The sequence below is a fragment of the Neophocaena asiaeorientalis genome, unplaced genomic scaffold, assembly GCF_003031525.2.
Source record: "Neophocaena asiaeorientalis asiaeorientalis breed wild unplaced genomic scaffold, Neophocaena_asiaeorientalis_V1.1 scaffold96, whole genome shotgun sequence".
In the NCBI taxonomy this organism is placed as follows: Eukaryota; Metazoa; Chordata; class Mammalia; order Artiodactyla; family Phocoenidae; genus Neophocaena; species Neophocaena asiaeorientalis.
Genome location: NW_020175831.1, coordinates 5,766,445 through 5,787,265, shown reverse-complemented (window position 1 = coordinate 5,787,265; position 20,821 = coordinate 5,766,445). Strand labels below are relative to the sequence as shown.

Below are 20,821 nucleotides of genomic sequence, written 5' to 3'. Positions count from 1 at the left end.
AAATACAGCTGTGTTTCATTTAATCTGATTTGATGAGTCTTGCAGTTACTCCATGAGGTTTTTCAATGCTTTGCAGAGGAAACTTGGATATGTTATTCCATATATCCCTATGTAGGAAAACAGAGAAAAGCAGAATCTTCGCTGAAACACATTTGAACTCAACTCCTTGTGGCAGCTAGTTAATTCACAGATGTCTCTATTCTCAATATCAGGTGCCAAGTGAGAAACCGGAAGACCCCTGGGCGGTGCAATGTGGCTATGGTTCAGAAAACTTAATTATTGAGGCAAAGGCAGAAATAGCTGTCTCCCTGTCTATTGTCTTAACCTTGGTTTTTAACAGGCAACACCTCTAGCTTTTCAGCAACACAGAAAAAGAACTCTTAATACAGCCGAAAGAATAGCTTTAGCCTTCCTTAATCTGGTACCTGGTATAATGAAAAAGGCACTGATTTTGGAAACAAAGATGAAGATTTTGATCTTGGCTTAGCTGTTTAATGTCTATTTAACTTCTGGAAAAATTCTTTACTGTCTCTGAGCTTTGGGTATATTTAAGACTAGAGATTAATGAATGTCCAATGCTTAAACACAGTGCCTAGTCATTCAAATATATTATATTCAAATATATTATATTACTGTCACAATCTCTAGCCCACTTGCGTTAACCTCATGGGGAAATTCACTGGTCTCTCTCACGGTCATGTATATATTACAGCTCAAGGCAAAAAACAAGTTTCACTTAAAAAACTTTGTGGTCTTCTTATTACCACCCAGGAAGACATCAATTTCTAGGTGCTGATTAACCAAATGTTCACTCTACTTCTTAATATTCCCACAAAGCCACATACAATTTAGATGTACTCCATTCATAGAAAGGAAAACTTAATTCTCTTGGTCCACATTTCCACCTAATCTATACTTGTAATTAACTTTGATGGTAAATATCACTATTGTCTTCTGAGGGTTAGTTTACAAAGCAAACCTTCTCTTTCTGGTTTGTAAAATGAGACACAGTTAACATGTTTGCATAATTTTCCAAGCAATTTCTGGGCTGACTTTCATATAACAAAGTCATACCTTTCCATCCACAACAGAAACATTAGCAGCTGGTGAGGATTCAGCTGTGGAGGTTGAAGGAAATATGTGAAAACTAGCATCTCGTGGTGATCTCACAATTTCATTCTGCCGATACAATCGATGATGGCGCAGTTTGGAGACCCATGCATCAAACCAGTCCTGGGATTTCACCTAAAACAATAAACAAGAGGAGTAGGTAATGGTGAAACCAATCTCCTGTTTACCACTGATATAGGCAAGTGATTTCCCCAGATATTGGCAGAGAAACTGTTGAAAGGCAATTTTACCTTCAAATGATAGATATGTTCTTCTGTGTCAAGGTCTATTCTCCGAGCTTTCTTTTTAATTGACATGACAGAGAGTCCGACATCGATGCTTCCATGGACCTTTCCTTTTTGAATCTGAAATCAAAAGACTGGTAAAAAGGCTGGAAGGACATGTGATTTGATGTGCTTTTGTACTGAAGTGAGCTTAATGTAATCTTTAACTTATCTATAGGAGATGGAACATCACACCACCTCTACAAAGAGGAAATGGCTAAGGTTCTGAAGTTAAGGTCCTGAATCTGAGGACAGCTGAAGTTGCAGTGACTTCATACCAATTTCAATAAGTAAGACTATTCATCTCATTCCTGTTTTTGGCATAACTTCATAATTCTAGATTGCACAGTTTATATACTAAAAAAGATACCTTTTCTGGTTCCTAAAATAACTATGGTCAATCTCTGACCTACAACCCAGAAGATTCCCAAGTAATCAGCTAGAAGACTGCTGCTGGGGCAAAATTGGGCAGCTAGTACAGAGGGCACGGAGCAGCCAGCTTTTCCTTCTGGCTGCCCTCATCTGGTCAAGGACACACAGCTGATTCAATGAAGGAGCTGGGGACAGAACTGAAATCTGAGCCCTCTGTTACTTATCCTATATACAATGATAAGAAGGAGAGCATTTTCCAGTTTTGCATACAAACAATGACTTTTTATATTAAAGAAAAATAATTTCAAATAATTTTAGAGTTGGGATGCCCAAGATAAAAGAATGTATGAAACAGAAATGAAGTTCATAAGATAGGTCTTAAAAAGACTTCAGCAAGAACAAATGTTGCTTTAAACCTCAAAAAAAGCCCATATAGCATAGTTTATTGAGAGATGCAGGAAAAAAGCCTACTTGGGTTTTCTCTCTAAGACAGAAAGGGTGATTTTTATTAGTTGGTGACTTTTAGGTTTAAGCTTCTGTTTTTAACAACACACATCATAATAGTTAAGTTAAATCTTCACGCACCAGTTTGAGATTTTATGCTAGCTTAAGCATGAGCGTAAAACACACCTTCCACGCAACATTTGTTAAATCTTACAGGCACAGCAATGCACAGAGCTGGTAACTATGGCACAACACTTGTACACTGTGGTGGTTACTCACTTCAAGCAGAATTCTAAACCAATCATCGTGTCTACTTACATCAAGTGGTGCCTTTGAATACTTTAACATTCCATTATCCAGGACAAAAAAGCGCTGCAAGAACCAAACAATCCCCAGTTATTGTCAGTATTTTGAATTATATAAAACATTCACAAGTGTGGGTCTAACATTGCTTGGCATTTTGTAATCAGTATGTTTGATCATTTTCATGTATTTGAATTCAGTGCACCTGGCCACGGTCAGTCACGTGAAATGGTTAAGGAAATCTTAGCTCGAGTTCCATACTATTTACCTAGCAGGGTTCTTTTATACATAATCCAATGGGGATGAAATCTCTCACCACAGTTTTTCTTTTCTTTTCTGTTTTTCTTTCTTTCTTTTCTTTCTTGGCTGTACCGCACAGCTTGTGGAATCTGTTTCCTGACCAGGGATTGAACCCAGGCCACGGCAGTGAAAGCCCTGAATCCTAACCACTAGACCACCAGGGAACTCCCCCATCACCACGGTTTTTCTTAATGGGGGTGTCAGGGGTTGGGGGGGAAGGGAGGAATCCCAGGGCCTGCAACTAAGACTTTCTAAATGAATCACGGTGGGGTGTTTTTGAAAGTGAGAAATGAAAATAAATGAAATGAAAATAACCTGCGTTAGGTCACAGTGATTCTGTGAGGAATTTGTCTACAGGGGATTTTCCACCTTGGAGATAAACTCCTGAATCTCCCTGGCTACCATAGATAATTCTGAAAACGCCCATGCCTGTTAACAGAAGCCAGTGGACTAGAGCTATGAATAATGAATTATCTGCAAAGTTTAAAAAGTAGCCTTATCAATATGCTTGCATCTCCACTTAGCAAAATACTTGCAGTTCACTCTTAGTAAAAGAGATTAAAAATTATTTCTGAACTATATTAAGGGGAAAATATATATATCTGGGGCAGTTTCTGTCTCTTTCAAGACACTCATGGTCCAGTCCAAATGCATCTAGCCATTTTTGCTCCACAAACCTCAGGAACTCTCTGCTGTTGACTTCCTTTCCATGGACAATTGACTGGAGAAAAAACGGCATTCAAGGACCCAATCAAACAATGGGTCCAGTGTCGTCCTCTAGTCTCTACAGATGCAGGGAGTCTTTCTGTGGCTGGTAAATTACTCTGCTGGGAAGTTTTTATGTGACTCAGGAACTCTTAGCTGCTGAAGTGACAGGCAGTCAGGCCTGGAGACACCCTACACAGAACTCACAGAAGGTCACTGTAACCCCTTTGTTATAGGTTCTGGGGTTGCGGGGGTCGGGGGGGGAGAAGTAAGCACTGGAAGAAGGAATCTCTATAGCTGAAAAACACTTGATTGCCTATGACTTGGGCAATCAAATGGGCTGATGCTTGAATAAATATCTGATGGTATTAGAGACCAAGAGAAAAGGCAATGCTAGGGAGAACCTCCTATTGCTTGTGTAGCAAAATGTCTAAGGGAAGGTCCAGAAAGAGTTGCTGTTGAACCACAGCCAGTTTTGCTGAAACATGGACTGAGAGTGCTTAATTAAAGTTAGCCATTTATATAAAATGTGTTTCTTTGACCCCTTTCTTCTGTTTGTCCATTCCTATCTATCAAAGAATTCTAGCAGGGATAACCTATAGGATGGTCACAGGGAAAGAGATAAGCAAGGCCACTGATTTGAGGAATTGCAAAGTGGTAAGGTCAGAATGAAAGGCAAAGGTGATTCCAGGAAGGAGTGTGGCCAGTTGGCCAAAATCCAAGAAAGAACAAGGGTGGGGAGAGATTCCTGGCACTGGTGTAACATTATGGGTGCAGGGGCGACTGCCAAGGTTTCTGACAAGTGAGAGGGAAGAAGACTCTTTGACCGGTTTTTATTCCACCCTCAGAGATAGGGGGTTGGGGCAACATTTCCCAACTGTTAACTTTTAAATCCTTCTCTTAAATTGCAAAAAATATATTTCCTCAAGGATGTTATAATCCATAACTTCCCCTTTTGGGTCAATGGGCAGCCACCAGCCCGCCATTTGTGCCCACAAATCCATCTGCCTTGAGATGAAACCCATCAGCAGATGTGGCAAGTAATGAACCTGTTCTTTCAGTGATTTCAGACAAGATACTGGTGGTCAATATAAGATACCAAAAGGCTCATATTGAAAATAGAGGACAACTTTCTTCTCCTAAGCATCCAGAATTCCTGCTACTCATGTAACTGCAATACAGTGTAAAATATTTTCTCCATAATTAAAACTGGAAGATGGAAAAAGAATGTGGAGTTAGGTAGAGAGGAATAAACCATACACGTTAAAGGGCAGTAAACAAACTTCCAAGATCAGTGACTTTCCATCTTTAGTTTGCACTGGTAACAATAATTCCAGGAATCTACCCCGATGACTTAAATGGAAATTCATGTATAAGAATGTTCATCACAACTTCATACAATAAAAAATTAGACATATGCTACATATTCACCAATAGGGAACTGGTTCAATAATGGAATTAGTATAAATCCATCCAATGGAAGCCATGCCTGCATTTAATAAAATCTCATATTTAGAAGAGTATTTAATAAGAACATATTTATACTAATTTAAGTTAAAAAAAAGGCAGAGTAAACAAAAATATGTCCAAACTGGATTTTAAATATCGTGTAAAATATTTTTTCCCTGCATACAGACATTACAGATCTCAGACTTAAATAGGTATGATAGGTTGCAGCCTGTACAGTTAAAACAAGGCCTTGAAGACTAGCTTTACACATACAACTGTACCCTTGGTTTCCCACCTAATGACACCAAATAAGAGCCTCTATTTATGAAGATGATCTGAAGATAATATGATGAAAAAGTTACCTTGTGCCAGCCCTTTAAAGGCCATTTTCTCTTCTTTAGCATAAAGCCTTCATGTTTGTCTGGTCTCTGGACATTGGTTTGGCCTATTTTCAGCCCTTCTATAATCTCCCAGCTGTCAGCTTCCTGAGAGAAAAGAAGAAAAACAAATCACATGTTTCTCAATGTTTGATGACACAGTTAAAGCAGATTCTTAAGTAGAAATTGCTTTTAAAGTGATACTCAACCCACCGTTCTGGAGCAAATTCTAGCCTCAGACCCAGCTATGCACTTATAATTGAAGTGAGAACGAGTTTCCGGGTACCCCTGGAGGTATGAGGGTCCATCAGAGATGAGCTGGATGGAGGTGGAGTCTGGGGTAGAATGGACTTTTGATTGCCTGCATTCACAAGGTTTAAAATGCATTTTTCCAGACAGTTCATCTCTGGGCACAGAGGCACTTTAAAGTTTTAAAATAAGATCATTTTGGTGAAACATGTTCAATTCGTGTGTGGGCCTGGTTTTCTGTAGAAATGAAAAGGCTGCAGCAGCTTAAGTGGCTCATGACTTCTCATGCTGAAGAGCAGCGCTGTGGGCATCTGTTTCCTCTCAGTGAGGCTGCGTGCATTTCAGAGTGAGCATAAAATGCCCCGCTTGCCAAACACCCACCAAGAAGTCCGTGCTTCGAAGACATACATACCCTTAGGAGCCCATGAAAGAGCCAGAAATCTGGGATTCTAGAGTCCATATCACCCTCCTCTGTTAAAAACAGACTAAATCATGGTTTCCTCTTCCATGAGACATGTTTTGTTCGTCTATGGTGTTAAAAAAAGTTTTAAAAATGATTTGTCAACATTTTAAACATCAGAGGATTGCAGGCTTTAAAAACCCAAATTTCTAGTGTTTTGTGAAAGCCTAAGATCTGGCAATGCTGGGCCTGCCCTGAAGGATGGCTGCCCATCTTCATTTTACCACAGTCCCCCTTGGGTCTGCTTCCATGTTAGATACCTGCCCCTTAGCAACATCCTGGGTTTTAAAATCCCTGGACCAGGTAATTTCTAAGGGCTCACGCAGCTCTGAAGTAACCGCTGATCTGGCAAACACTCATATTCTAGATCTCAGGCTTGGGGCACAATCAAGCAAAGTAGAGGCAGAAACAACGAGGTCACATCCCATGCACAACCGCTGCAATCCTGCCCACAGTGCAAGGAAGCAAAATCTCTCAGCATAACCTGCTCGGCTGCCTCAGCTCTGGAAAGACGGATGCAGCTCCACGGATCAGGGCAGGCCCCTCTGCAGAACGCCCCAACCCAAACTGACTCAGGAAGCTGCCTTCTGACATGTTCTATCAGAAATCATCTTTAGACCACAGCACAAAGACTTCAACGGGAATGGCAGTGGGTACCATTTCAGGGCCGCTGGACTTGCTGGCCCAGTGTCTGGGTGGTGGCCGCCCAGAACCTGCTGCAGGACTGTGAGGCTCTGACAGGACCCAGGGGCGAAGGGGCCGTAATCGGTTACCGATGTCGGCCACAGGAGCAGGGGGGGAGAGGGTTGTGTATTTGCCATCCACGCCTCTTTCCCCTGTCTTCTCCTTTCATCTCAGAAGCTGCTTTCCCTATGGCCGAGTCAAATCTAAGCCCAAATATGTGTAACTAGAGGGGGATTTTCACCGAAAATTGTTTCCAGGAGATGTGGCTGAACATTGCTTCATGCAAAACATCATGAAGCCTAGGAGATACTCCTGGCTTGTGAAGAGCCCTCCAAAGCCAGCATCGTGCTTCTACCCTATCTAAGCCCAACCCTACAACCACCACTGCCCTGAGAACTAATGTGAGATCAGTGTTATTTCTCCATCTGCTTGGTCATCCCTGAGGGGTGCCTAGTGAATGAACTACAGCCCTTACAGAAACGCACCTACCAGTGTTCATTCAGCAATATTAAGAACCCTTTGAAGGAGCTGTAAATCTCCCCTTAACATAAGAAAACAACCCCCAAAGTGATTTTCTACTTGAATACTGTCAGAAACTGTGATTGGTCTGAACTGTTAATTAGATACAGTAATTTTTAAATGTATATTTCTCTATGGAATGTGTATCTCTCTAAATAAATCCACTTCTTACCTAAAAAAAATTATATATACATATATATATATTTTTTTTCTGATGAGACAGTTTCAGGCTCTATACCATGTTTTTTGGACAATAAAAGGGATTATCATCAGGAGTACAAAGCAGAGCGTTTTGGAATTTTCATAATAATGAATTGCAATTGAATTCAGGTGAGCATTGCTTATAAATAATGTTAGAATAACAGAAGAAAATAGTAGCTTCTCATAAAAAGTCCAGTATCTTTGGCTTTTTACTCTCATCAGCAAAGTAGATAAAAATGATGGATTTTTATTCCATAAAAGTGATGGATTTTTATTCCATAAAAGTGATGGATTTCTATAGAGTTCTTTTAGAAAGCCTTGGTATAATCAAGAAATTAAAAGAATAACTCTCTATATATGTGTACGTATATTCATTAGTGCTCTCTCTGTTCTTAGAGAGATATCAGCTGTATTTAATGATATTTCTATTTTTAGTAGCCCCATCCATAGATACCATCTCCAGAAGAATAGCATTTTTATTTTTGGCTAGATCTTATCTTATCTGAAGGCTAGTAGTGTTCATCTTTGATTTATTGTGTGTGTGTGTGTGTGTTTGTGTGTGTGTGTGTGTGTGTGTACATATATGATGAATACTTTGGATTACTAATGAAAATGGAAACATTTAATAATAAGTACAAATGCTTTTTGGATTTTTTTCTAATTAAAATCAGACTGTAGTAGTTGCTTGTTCCTGTGGTGCTATGACTACTGATCTCTATCACAGCAGTTTTTTTCTTCTTTGGGAATTTAACCATAGAGGGAAAAAAATGGGGGGGGTATAGATAAGTAAGATAGGAAAAGCAAGAAGTTAAAATGTATTTTTTAAACATAAATGCAGCAGCTCTGAACAAATAATTCCACTCGCTCTGATGCAGAATTACTAAACCCAGCAAAAGAAATTAGGAAGAATCCTAACATAGTTCTTAGAGTTAAATAAACTGTCAAACAGACAAAAAGGCAAAAGATAGAGCCAGAACAAACAACTCTCTCTACTTCAATTATAAATACTGGAGACTTCCCTGGTGGTGCAATGCTTAAGAATCCACCTCCCAATGCAGGAGACATGGGTTCGAGCCCTGGTCCGGAAAGATCCCATATGCTGCAGAGCAGCTAAGCCCATGCGCCACAACTATTGAGCCCACATGCCACAACTACTGAAGCCCGCACCTAGAGCCTGTGCTCCGCAACAAGAGAAGCCACTGCAATAAGCCTGCGCACCGCAATGAGGAGGAGCCCCTGCTCGCTGCAACTAGAGAAAGCCCGCGTGCAGCAACAAAGACCCAATGCAGCCAAAAATAATAAATAAATAAAGTAAATTTTTAAATAAATAAATACTGATGATAATGTTACAGATAAGGTGTGTAAGAAATGAAATATCCCATCCCAGGACTTAGTACAATCCATCTCTATACTTAGTAGATCAGGTCTATCTTGAGAAAGCTAAAATTACTTTCTGAAAATTGAGTAATTTTTTCATAATTTCAATTGATATTAATTTTCTGCTTAAAAGCCACCAACTTTCATATGTTTACTTAGAAACAGAGTCAAAAGCCCTAATGTGATCACATCAGTACTTGAATCAGATTATACAAACATTTTTGCTCTTACAGAGGCTTTAAAAAGAACTTTGATGTAATAACAATACCTAAAAACAGAAAGTAACCTAATTATAGCCCCAGTCTGCTCATTTGAAAAAGCCAGAGACACTTCCTTTCTCAAGGGTATATTCTCTGTGCATGTGTGAGTGGGCAGGGGAATATATGGAATGCTTTAGGAGGTGAAAGCACCAAACAAAGAAACTGGAAAAATCCTGAGACAGGAGTATGTGTACTTCAAACAATGTTCTTCCACCACCAACCAGTGCCCAGGAAGCCCATCTTCTCTCAAAGGGGCTGAGAGATGGTGAGATGCTATGGTGTCTGGATTGGATGGGATTCTCTGATTTCATCAGGTCCCAAGAGATGTGTTATCTATTAACAGAAAAACACAAGAGTATTAGTTGTACAGCAAGGTCCAAGCGGGCAGCTGCATGGAGGAGTAATGGGAAGTGGATACTGTTGGTGCCCTACCCAGATCCCTGTATCAGGCCAGTGGACCCATGTCCCAGCTGCTGTGAGCACTGTGAACTGCTAAGGCTAACAGCTTCCTTCTTCTACCAGGAATTGCTGTTTGGCCAAGCTGGGGCCTTCACCTGGGAAATTATGCTGTAGCATCACCCTCCCCCATGGCTCTCAAGGACTGAAGGACACAAGGGTACAAACAGCTGAGGGAATGAAAAGTCCTTCTTGCCTCAGGGTGAGTCCAACTCTGTGACATAACTCATGCTCCAGAGCTCACCATGGGATCAGGTTGAGGGTGGACTCCAGCTGGAACCCCCTATTGCTCAGCACCGGCACCTGTCCTAACCTCTTCGCTCACCCCTTTCCTCCTAAGGGTTCTTCCTCCATAAATCACAGGCACCCTAAGCTCAGTCTCAGGCTGTCCTAGGGAATCTGACATAAAGGAAGAATGTGAAATAAAGTAATGAGTGTGGTAAGTACAGAGACGGGCTACACAAGACAGCCTGGGGCTGAGGGAGTCAATGACCAGCACTTGAGAAAGGGTTCCTGTGGGCCTAATTTAAAAGAAGTTGGAGTTTATTTCAGTGAAGAAAGGGGAAGGGAGCAGGACAGCATTCCTGCAGGCCTGGTGGAAGAAACAGATGCCCAACAGTGGAAGAGAGAAAGGCATGGCCGGAGGGAACGGCATGCAGGTGGCTGCAGCTGGAGTATGAAGTGAAATGCCCAAGAAGCTGGAGATGTAGCTGGTGGGCCAGGAGTGGCCGGAGCAAGTCATGTGTATGTGTCGCTCCCTACTTCTTGTTTTAATACCAGCACCTCTCCTTTCCATTTCTGTGTCTCATTCTACAAGTCTTCCTTTCTCTGTTTCCACTGCTCTAAATGTCACATACTTCACAGCTATCTGACTCTGGACAACTTACTTATACATACCCCAAGTCTCAGTTTCCTTATCAACAAAATGAGAATGATATCGGTACTCACTTCATCGAGCTGGGGACTGACTGAGAGGATGTATGTACTAATCCAGTGCCTGGCTCAAAGTGGGTGCTCAGTCAATGTTAGCTGCCTTCTCTATCACCCCTAAATCAATATTTATTCTCTCTGTCCTTTAGCTGTGTGTAAGAGAGGACTGAGGTTTCAAAGAGATTAGTCGTCACATTTACCAAGTAAACATTCTCTGTTTGCCATTCAAATAGAAATAAGAGCATTTTTCATTTCTAAGTTTTTTAAAAATAGTTTAATAACTCCCCCTTTTTTAGTTTAGCAGTCTACTCCTGTCTGATGGAATAAATTTATAGTTTGTAATGCCTTCAAAGTGTTAAGAGGTACAAATGTCTGTATTCTACAATACAGTAGTGTAGTAGAGTGTTCTTTTCCTAAAGGATTCTGTTTAATATAGGAAAAGCAATGTGGATGGATCACTTATACATACTTAGAAGTTAATCTTTCGGGGAGATTAAAGTGCTGCTTTTATATTTGGATTCAAAATCCCCATGCGTTCTATTTTCTGAGTTTCTCAGTAGGCGAGCCAACCCACCGAAAATCTCAGGGAATCGAGCAAGGGGTGGGGGTGAGTAGGATGGTGTCTCCTTGACTTTTCTTTGTGATTTTTGCATTTTAGACATAAATGAATTTAGATATCCTCCTAGTCCGAGGAAGAGAAAGCTGAAGAGGAGGGGACACTGGCTTCCATGAAACAGAAAAGGTCTTCATTAGTAGTCTGCAGGGTTCTCCTCAGAGCTCACTGCTAGGAAGTCCAGACGTGAGAAGGGGACTGGAACTCTGAATGTACAACGCCCCCTCTGGCTAGGGACTGTGTTACTCTGTAGGTGGGGTAGAGCTTAAACAAGTCTAAGTTTGAATCCCTGCTCTGCTACTTAGCAGCTTTTTTGACTTTGGGCAAGTTACTAACTCTCGGTTTCCATACCTGTAAAATGTAATAAAAACCTACACTGCATGGAACTGCTCATAAGGATTATAGTAAATGGGATCATGTATCTAAGCACTTAGTATAGCACCTGGTGTGCAGTGCATGGGCAACAACTGTACCTGTTGTTGTGTTGTTACTGCTGGACCCAGTGATGTTTTTCTATAACCTCGATATAGAAATATTAGCTCATCTTACCAACAGGGAATGCAAAGAGTTTCTCTTGCCCTTTTCCCTTAAAATAAAGAGAATTCTGGACGTTTCTATGTAACCCTGCACATCCCAGCAAATACACTTTCATCTCTTTCCTCCTTACGCAGGGCAAAGAAACCCTACATACTGGAGGTGGAAAGAAGTGAAAGAGCAGCTCTACAATGGGTGTCATAGCTACCTTAGGGGAGTCAGGTGTAAGAGGTATTGTTCAACTGGCCACAGGCCAGGCATCCTACCATGTGAGAAAGCAACACATTCTGTCACTGACCTTGGAGAGGGGGACCGGTTCCAGCAGTTGCCGACTTACAGAAGGCTCAGTGCTAGAGGAAGAAGTCCTCTCCAGTATGTGGATACTCTGAAAATACATGGAAATACAGCCTAGGGTTAGAGAACCCATTTCTCATGTCGATGGACATGGGGGTGAGATCACACAGATCACAGTGAGAACAGTGAGCTATATTAAAAACCGCAAGTTCCTGAGGGGACCAAAGGTAGCAACAACTGTAAGAAAAATGCGAGGATAAGGATTTTGTTTTCTCCCCTTATGGACTTGCTGGTGAATTTCTGCTGCAATGCTGGTTTCAGTCTTAGAGAAAGAGTCAGAGAACACATATATTAAAAAAAAAAACCATGGATTATGTCTCAACATTTTTATAACTATGAGAATGGTGGCACACCTACTACTTAGACAATTAGCCTTACATAGAAATATTTGCTCATCTCTCCAATGGCAGGAGACAAAGAGAAAGGTCTACATCAAAAAGCCCAGAGCCTTAATACCATTCAGTCTCTAGAGTTTCTTATAATCCTTATAGGATAATTATATATTATAATATTATAATTATTATAATTATAATCATATGACAATTCTTAAATGCACAGAGAAGAAAACAATACATCACATATAATAAGCAGTAGATGTCTTTCAAAGACTATAAAGAGCATTCACAGATCAGTGAGATGACATTCCAACAGGAAAAGAGGCAAAGCACATGAACAGGCAACTTGTGCAGAACATTTGAAAAGTGTTCAACTTCAACCACAAAGATTTTCAAAGAAGTGAAAACCAAAATAATAATGATTTTTAAAAAACCCATTACATCCAAGAATAGATCAGCATTGGGGGAAAGGGACTATAAACTGGTACAGTCTTTCTAAAGAGGAATTTTGCAATTGTATTAAAAAGTCTTTGGAAAAAAAAGTACCTGCCGCAATGACCCAGCAATCCCACAGCTAAGTCTTTACCCTAAGGAAATGATCAGACTGGTATGGAAAGATATAGGAACAGACGTGCTTACTAAAGCATTATTTTATTATAGTAAAAAAAAAAAAAATCTAGGGCTTCCCTGGTGGCGCAGTGGTTAAGAATCTGCCTGCCAAGGCAGGGGATAAGGGTTCCAGCCCTGGTCCAGAAGATCCCACAGGCCACGGAGCAACTAAGCCCGTGCGCCACAACTACTGAGCCTGCACTCTAGAGCCCGTGAGCCACAACTAGTGAGCCTGCGTGCCACAACTACTGAAGCCCGTGCGCCTAGAGCCCATGCTCTGCAACAAGAGAAGTCACCGCAGTGAGAAGCCCACGCACCGCAACAAAGAGTAGCCCCCGCTCGCCACAACTAGAGAAAGCCCACATGCAGCAAAGAAGACCCAACGCAGCCAAAAATAAATAAATAAAAAAATTAAAAAAATCTAATACATATGAGAATAGTACAGACTTTTAAGGATATAACATGCAGTGAATCAAAGTGACAACATGAATTTCTGTTTATTGGTATGGAAAAAATAGCCATGATGTTCTGTCAACTAAAAAATCAGGCTATAAGGAGTATGTAGAATATGAGGATATTAAACATATAATCAAAATATATTTCAGAATGTTAACAGTAGCTGTATAGAGGTGGTGGGATTATAGATGATTTTTAATTTTTTCTTAATTTTTTTCTAATTTTTTAGTGCAAAAAATATACATTATATTTGGAAAAAATTAAGCACTTTATATGAAGGGATAAATCTGAAAGACGTTAAAGGAATAATTCAATGGAGTTAATATTTAGATATAGGCTGAAAATGTAACATTTTTCCTCTAGTTATAACATTTCATTGTTTCAATAGACAAAGTTGGATTTTATTACTTATTAAGGTCTCTTTTTAGTATCCCACTGGAAAACTATCAGATTAATGTTTGCTTTTTTCATAAAGAAAGTTACACTTTGACCTGAGCCAAATTATTCTAATTTCTTTAGGTTTTCAAGCTTTTGGTTATTTCTGTTACCTTGAAAACAAGAAGTCCGATCGTAAATTTTTAAAATCCTACCTGAATGCTTTTTTAAGTCATTTATTAGAAAGAGGATAACTGAAGTGAAAGATTTAGGAATTGCTCCTATTTCTCCAACTTGTGAGGAAGCAGAAGAAATAAGAACAGATATTTTGGGGCCAAGTACAAAGTTGGGCCGGGAGAGCGAGAATTCCTAATCTGACAGCTGAAGTATCCAAGGACAATTTAAGCATTAAATGGGACTCTGCTCTTTCCATTCCCAGGTTCACTTGAATTAGCAGGGAAAAATGATACAAGGGACTGAGCATCGACATATTCAGCGTCAGCACCTTTTGTGGGAGAGTCAGAAGCAAAGGCATACTACAGAGAGAAAAACAGGGAGTGTGTGTTCAGATCTTTAACAGACAATGGGACCCCTATCATTTGAATGTTGGTGCGTTTAATGTTGTCTCAGAGGTCTCTGAGACTGTCCTCAATTCTTTTCTTTTTAAAAATATTTATTTTATGTATTTATTTAGCTCTGTCGGGTCCTAGTTGAGGCACATGGGAACTTTGTTGCGGCACGTGGGATCCTTCATTGTGGCTCTGGGCTCAGCAGTTGCGGCGCACAGGCTTAGCTGCCCCGTGGCATGTGGGATCTTAGTTCCCCGACCAGGGACTGAACCCTAGTCCCCTACATTGGAAGGTGGAGTCTTAACCACTGGACCACCAGGGAAGTCCCCTGTCCTCAACTCTTTTCATTCTTTTTTCTTTATTCTGCTCTGCGGCAGTTATTTCCACCATTCTATCTTCCAGCTCACTTATCCGTTCTTCTGCCTCATTTATTCTGCTACTGATTCCTTCTAGTGTATTTTTTTTTTTCTAGTGTATTTTTAATTTCAGTTATTGTGTTGTTCATCACTGTTTGTTCTTTAGTTCTTCTAGGTCCTTGTTAAATGTTTCTTGTATTTTCTCCATTCTATTTCCGAGATTTTGGATCATCTTTACTATTATTACTCTGAATGATGTGGTACATATATACAATGGAATATTACTCAGCCATAAAAAGGAACAAAATTGGGTAATTTGTAGAAATGTGGATGGACCTCGAGACTGTCCTACAGAGTGAAGTAAGTCAGAAAGAGAAAAACAAATATCATATATTAACACATCTATGTGGAATCTAAAAAAATTGGTATAGATGATCTTATTTACAAAGCAGAAACAGAGACACAGACATAGAGAACAAACGTATGGATACCAAGGGGGAAAGGAGGGGGTGGGATGAATTGGGAGACGGGGATTGACATATATACACTATCGATACTATGTATAAAATAGATAACTAATGAGAACCTACTGTATAGCACAGGGAACTCTACTCAGTGCTCTGTGGTGACCTAAATGGGAAGGAAATCCAAAAAAGACGGGATATATGTATACGTATGGCTGATTCACTTTGCTGTACAGTAGAACCTAACACAACACTGTAAAGCAATTATACTCCAATAAAAAAAAAAGAAGACAATGGGAACAAATGACCTGGGACTTGCATTATTTACTTGTTCATGTTAATATTCTGTATGGGATCCTATTTAAAACATAGCAGCTGAATATGAAATTTAGATTTATTCTGAGATCATATAATTAGGAACTAAAATGAGAACTGTTGTTGAAGCAAAAATTGTATTACTTTCTAGGATGTAATCATCTCCCCTCACACCCCTTCACTTTCTTTTTTGTGTTTAAAAATGACAAAAGTAATATATGCTCATTATAAAAAATTCAAGTACAGCATAGAAATATATAAAAGAAGTCAAAGTTCCCACCCCACTGTTACTCTCCCCACCCCTCTAACTTCTGCAGCAGTGCTTCTCAAAAGGTGGTCCATGAACCCTGGAGGTCCCCAGGGCCCTTTCAGGGCATGTGCAAGGTGAAAACTGTTTTTATAACAATACCAAGATGTTATTTGCCTTTTTTACTCTCATCCTCTCACGAATGTATAGTGGAGTTTTTCAGAGGGTACATAACATAAGGATCCTTCTCTATCTTCACACTTGCAGATTGGCTAGGCAATAAAATACACATAACATTTCCTCCGGCTTCCCCCTCCCCCAAACAAACAAACATGGTAAGAAATGCGAAACCTGGAAAGAAACTTGACCTTAGCAACTGTGCAGGCAAGAAATAAAGGATTAACTCAGGAACTTAGCCAGGTGAAAGAAAGTAAATCGCCTAATTTACAAATCAAGCCACAGAAACAGAAATCAATTTAGGATATTTAAAGTGTGATAAAAAATGAGTTTTGTCTCTGTATAGAGACCTGGGGATACTTAAAATGTTGCTGGGATTTTGTGGGTCAGAAGGGTTAGTGACCAAACAAACCAGGACAGCATCTGTAAAATACCTACTGCAGTACCTGTCACAAGAAACACAACATTAGTCTTTTCTCCACCCGATTTTACAAAAGTTCATATTAGGGAAGAAAAGTAAGAGGTTCATTCATTTCAAACATTTATAATATAGTACACATGTAAACTGAATGAACAATCCAAACCCCAAATTTTGTTGATTTTCCAAGGAACAGAGAATTATAAAAATGTTTCCTAAGATACAGTAAGTACATGAATATTTTTATTACCACAAACATATGTATATATTTTACTGAAAAAGTAAAGCATGATTTATAAAACTACCAGCTGATGATACCTATTATTATAAATGTAACTAGCTTCAAAAAATAAGCTATTTCATTTAATTTTCATAATGATAAGAAGCCAAAAGGTCTTATACAAACTTGTGCAGTATATTGTATATTTGTATATTATTCGAACGTATCATCTATCCAATAATAAAAAATTAATCCACTACCTTAAGAATTGGCTTCAAACTCATGGTGTTTAAATAAAAGCCAAAAGTATATCCCTGAAGTTTTGTAATTACACACACAACCACTCATTATTTTTAATGAAATATCCAAGTACTTGAATGCTACTTTTTAATAGTGCAGATATGAAGAAGACAGTTTTCAAATTTGTCATACTCAGTCTTGGATTCTAGTTCAACTGGATGCTCCATGAAAGTAAGAACCAGCCCATCTTCACCTTGGTATCCCACTCCCTTTACCCCTAGCACAAGGCCCTGCATACCACAGCCAGTCAATTTCTAGAATTTTTCAGTGCTCTCTGATTAATTTGTAGAGAACAGTCCCTCAGCAATCATTAACACAAGATCAGGTATAAAACTGCCTTCTAGCTTCATCTTGGAAATATCAAAATCACAGCTCCAATAGAATAGAACTTTTGAAAACATTTTAAAATAAGGACTTTTAAACTAGGAACATCTGGTGAATTAATCACAGAGCTCTTGTTTATTAGATTTGAAGCTGTGACTGGTCAATGGAGAACACAAAAAAATGTAATGTGGCAACATCTTCAGTAACAAATTAAATCTTCATAACGTTTCCTTTAATATCAAAATTTGTGCTGTACTTCTTTAGACTTTTGTTCACAAGCTGGCTATTTTCATATTCTTTCACATGACTTGGAAACACATGCCACGTACCTTCAAGGTGTTATACATATTACATAAGCAGGTTAACTAAAGGGTTACATAAACCTGTTAATTATTCTTTTAAAATCCAGTTTTCTTTCAAATACTAAACTTACAACTTAATTTCCAGGTCAGTGTTTTTTCTTTAAGACTTTTTTTTTTTCCCCTTGAGCAGTTTTAACTCCACAACAAAACTGAGAGAAGGTACAGAGATGTTCCATATACCCTTTGCCCCCACTCATGCATAGCTCTCCCCCATTATCAACACCTCCGACCAGAGTGGTACCATTTGTGACAACTGATGAACTTAGGTTCATTCCAGATCAGTTTTTTAAGGAACTTAGAACACACAGAGAAGGTGGAAGTACTCACCCGTCCTTTGTGCTCCCTGCTCAGAGAGAACTGATGCACACTTAGCTTAAAACCAGGAGTCTAGCACACATATTTCACTGCAGCTCTTTAATTTGGTAAAAGTTTGTTCCCCAGGTAGCATCCACTGATCTCAATACCTATTCGGCAGCAAGTGGAAATCTGCCAACATGACTAAAGTCTGGTTTACCTGGTGTCAAAGATGTGGGTAAACAGACAATGAGACATTTAACAATAGCTGAACGGTTTAGTTGCGACTCCCGCAGAGAGAAACGTGACTCTCAAAATGAAAGTCCACAGAACTGCTGAATGAGTCTCTTGGTTTGTCCAGCCTGTCGTTTACTTTAATTTCATTTTAAAGATGGAAGAGAACTGCTGGAAATATTTTAGGTTGTGGCTACCAACCTCTGTACAGACTCACTTTTCGTACAAATTTAAGACATAATAAGGAGAACTGGACCATTACTCTCTGAATGTTAACTCCATTGAAATTGTTCTTCTCATTATTTTATCTAAGCTATTTTTCTATTCATGAATTACATAAAATATTTTCAAAGAAAAATATCCAAAATGATTTATAAACTTCTAAAGTATTTTCTTATTCAAGCTTCTGGCTGTTAGGCTTGTCTCTCTTCTAGTTCTACCTAATTCTGACATAGCAACACTATTTCAGTGATACTAGTAACCTTTATAGTGTTGATGATGATGACAGTGGTGAGAGTTAATATTTAGTGCTTCCTATAGCCCTGTCTCTATGCTTTCCATGGATTATTTCATTCTGTCTTCATAAAAAGCCTTTAACTAATTACTATTAAATTTATTTTATGGCTGACTGAACAGAGAGAGGCACAGTAAGGTTAATGACACAGAGTCAGTAAGTATTGGAGCTGGAATGGAAATCAAGGTTCTCCTCTGGACTCCAAGCTTTTAAATACTGCCCTCTACTAAAGTTAAAGCTAATGTCAGATGACAAAAAATTACAGCAATTTCAAGTAGTGTTTAACCTCAAGACTAACTGAACACATCTACCACAACCTTTCATGGAAACAGAGGGGCAGAAATGAGTAAAACAAACAAACAAACAAAAAAGGCTACAGCACTCTTAAATATGGTACAACCTTGAGGTTTGTTTCCAACTTTCAAAAACTAAGAGCAAGCCAGCTAGCTTTTACTTCAGGAATGCAGTGTCTGACGCAGAGAAAAGAACATGAGTTTTGCAGTCACACAGACAAGCATACCAACCCCCATGCTGCTATTTACCATGTGCCTTGGGCAGATCATGAACCTTTCTCAGCCTCCATGTTTTCCATCTGTAAAATGGGGATGTTAATGTCTAGCTTGGAAAACATTGCAAGTCACTGAGTTGGCACCCAGTGTATGGACAGTGCTGCCTACATGCTGGCACACAGCAGGCATTCCATAAATGGTAGCTAACAGCTCAGTTATAAATGCCGTAAGAATAAATGTTCAGGAATACTGTGCTTTCTTATTTCCACAGAAAGATGTGTTCAAACACCCTGCAGGTGTACCACACCTGAGTACCCTTTTGAAAGCAAAGAATCCGTACCTGACATGGCCATTATGTTACGTGGTCAATCTAGCAACCATAGTTAGCACCACGTCATGACCAGAGCATCGGAATTTACAGAGAAAGCTGACAAAGTGAGTTGAGACAGATGCCCTAGATACCTGCCAGTGGGAAAGCAACAGCAGCGGATGGCAATGCACATTCTGCATCCCTTGAATGTCTACAGCAAAAGTGGTGCACGGACTTGCCTGCTGCCTTCTTAATAATGTCCTTCAAGGAATTACTTTTGTTATTTTTGGAACAGCATAAAATATTAAAATCACCGAAGCCAGAAGGCCATGACTGAAGAAGTAGTAATTCTACTACTTTCTCTATAGTAACAGTTATCTTACTCTCACTGAAAGACGGCAGAATTGCATTAATAATAACTCTCGGGCTTCCCTGGTGGCACAGTGGTTGGGAGTCCGCCTGCCGATGCAGGGGACACGGGTTCGTGCCCTGGTCCGGGAAGATCCCACGTGCTGCGGAGCGGCTGGGCCCGTGAGCCATGGCCGCTGAGCCTGCGCGTCTGGAGCCTGTGCTCCGCAACGGGAGAGGCCACAACAGTGAGAGGGCCCGCGTACCGCAAATAAATAAAGCAGTTTTGTAAACTTATGGTCCTTTGGGATGATGTTTTTATAGTCCTAATGAAACACTTGAAAATGTACTCTGTAAGAGCAATGATGTCCAAACCTGGGTGAATAACAGTCTCATGCGGAAGCTTCTATAAACAGATTCCCAGACCTCGTCAACGACCTACGAATGAGACCCTCTGGGGTTCACAACCTTGCTGCTATAAACATGCTGACCCAAACCAGCCAGCTCAAGGTAATGAGATAACTTCTTAAGTGAGAAACTAAGGCAGGCCAAGAGAGCCAAAGTGTTCTGGCAAACATACCAGGGCAAGCAGCGAACAGATTCTTCTCAGATAATGTTGAATTCTAAATCACTTGTGGGTAATGAGCGTGAGTGCCAGGTGGCAAATTTCCTTCCAGTGGTCTCAACTGCAGCACATGTGACATGGACTGAGCACATACTGTAAACACCAAGCAGAAGTGGCAACAATACCCAAATGGTGGGGAGAGCAAGAAATCTGTGGGGCTGCTCATTTTGTTTCATGGAAAAGGTTAATTGCCGTTTTCAGTAAACAAATAAGTGATCAGAATTTCTCATTCCAAAAGCAATACAGGTAGTGAAAGTACAGAAAATGTAAAATTCAGGAATGCACAAAGAACCTAAAATTCACCTTTGATACCAGTACTTCACAATAATTATTAACATTTTCGTCTATGTACCTTCTGGTCTATTGCTTCCCAGGCCAATGAGGATGTGAAAAATCACTGTTATTGCTGAGTGAAAAAAAAAAAATGAGGAAATGCGTAACTCAAAAGTAACTGACAAATGCTGCCTTACGAAGTTCAC

At 39.8% G+C, this 20,821-nt stretch overlaps 1 protein-coding gene across 5 annotated transcripts in view; it reads right to left on the bottom strand.

Moving 5' to 3' along the window:
- OSBPL6 (oxysterol binding protein like 6) overlaps positions 1 to 20,821 on the bottom strand; it is a 90,332-nt gene that overhangs the window by 55,741 nt on the left and 13,770 nt on the right. For all 5 annotated transcript variants that reach the window (XM_024732905.1, XM_024732902.1, XM_024732907.1 and 2 more), the window contains exons 2-6: positions 11,926 to 12,012; positions 5,330 to 5,452; positions 2,529 to 2,582; positions 1,362 to 1,475; positions 1,075 to 1,245 (exon numbers count right to left, since the gene is read on the bottom strand). In XM_024732905.1, the coding sequence (XP_024588673.1) occupies positions 1,075 to 1,245; positions 1,362 to 1,475; positions 2,529 to 2,582; positions 5,330 to 5,452; positions 11,926 to 12,012 (549 nt within the window). The remainder of the gene's footprint in view (positions 1 to 1,074; positions 1,246 to 1,361; positions 1,476 to 2,528; positions 2,583 to 5,329; positions 5,453 to 11,925; positions 12,013 to 20,821) is intronic.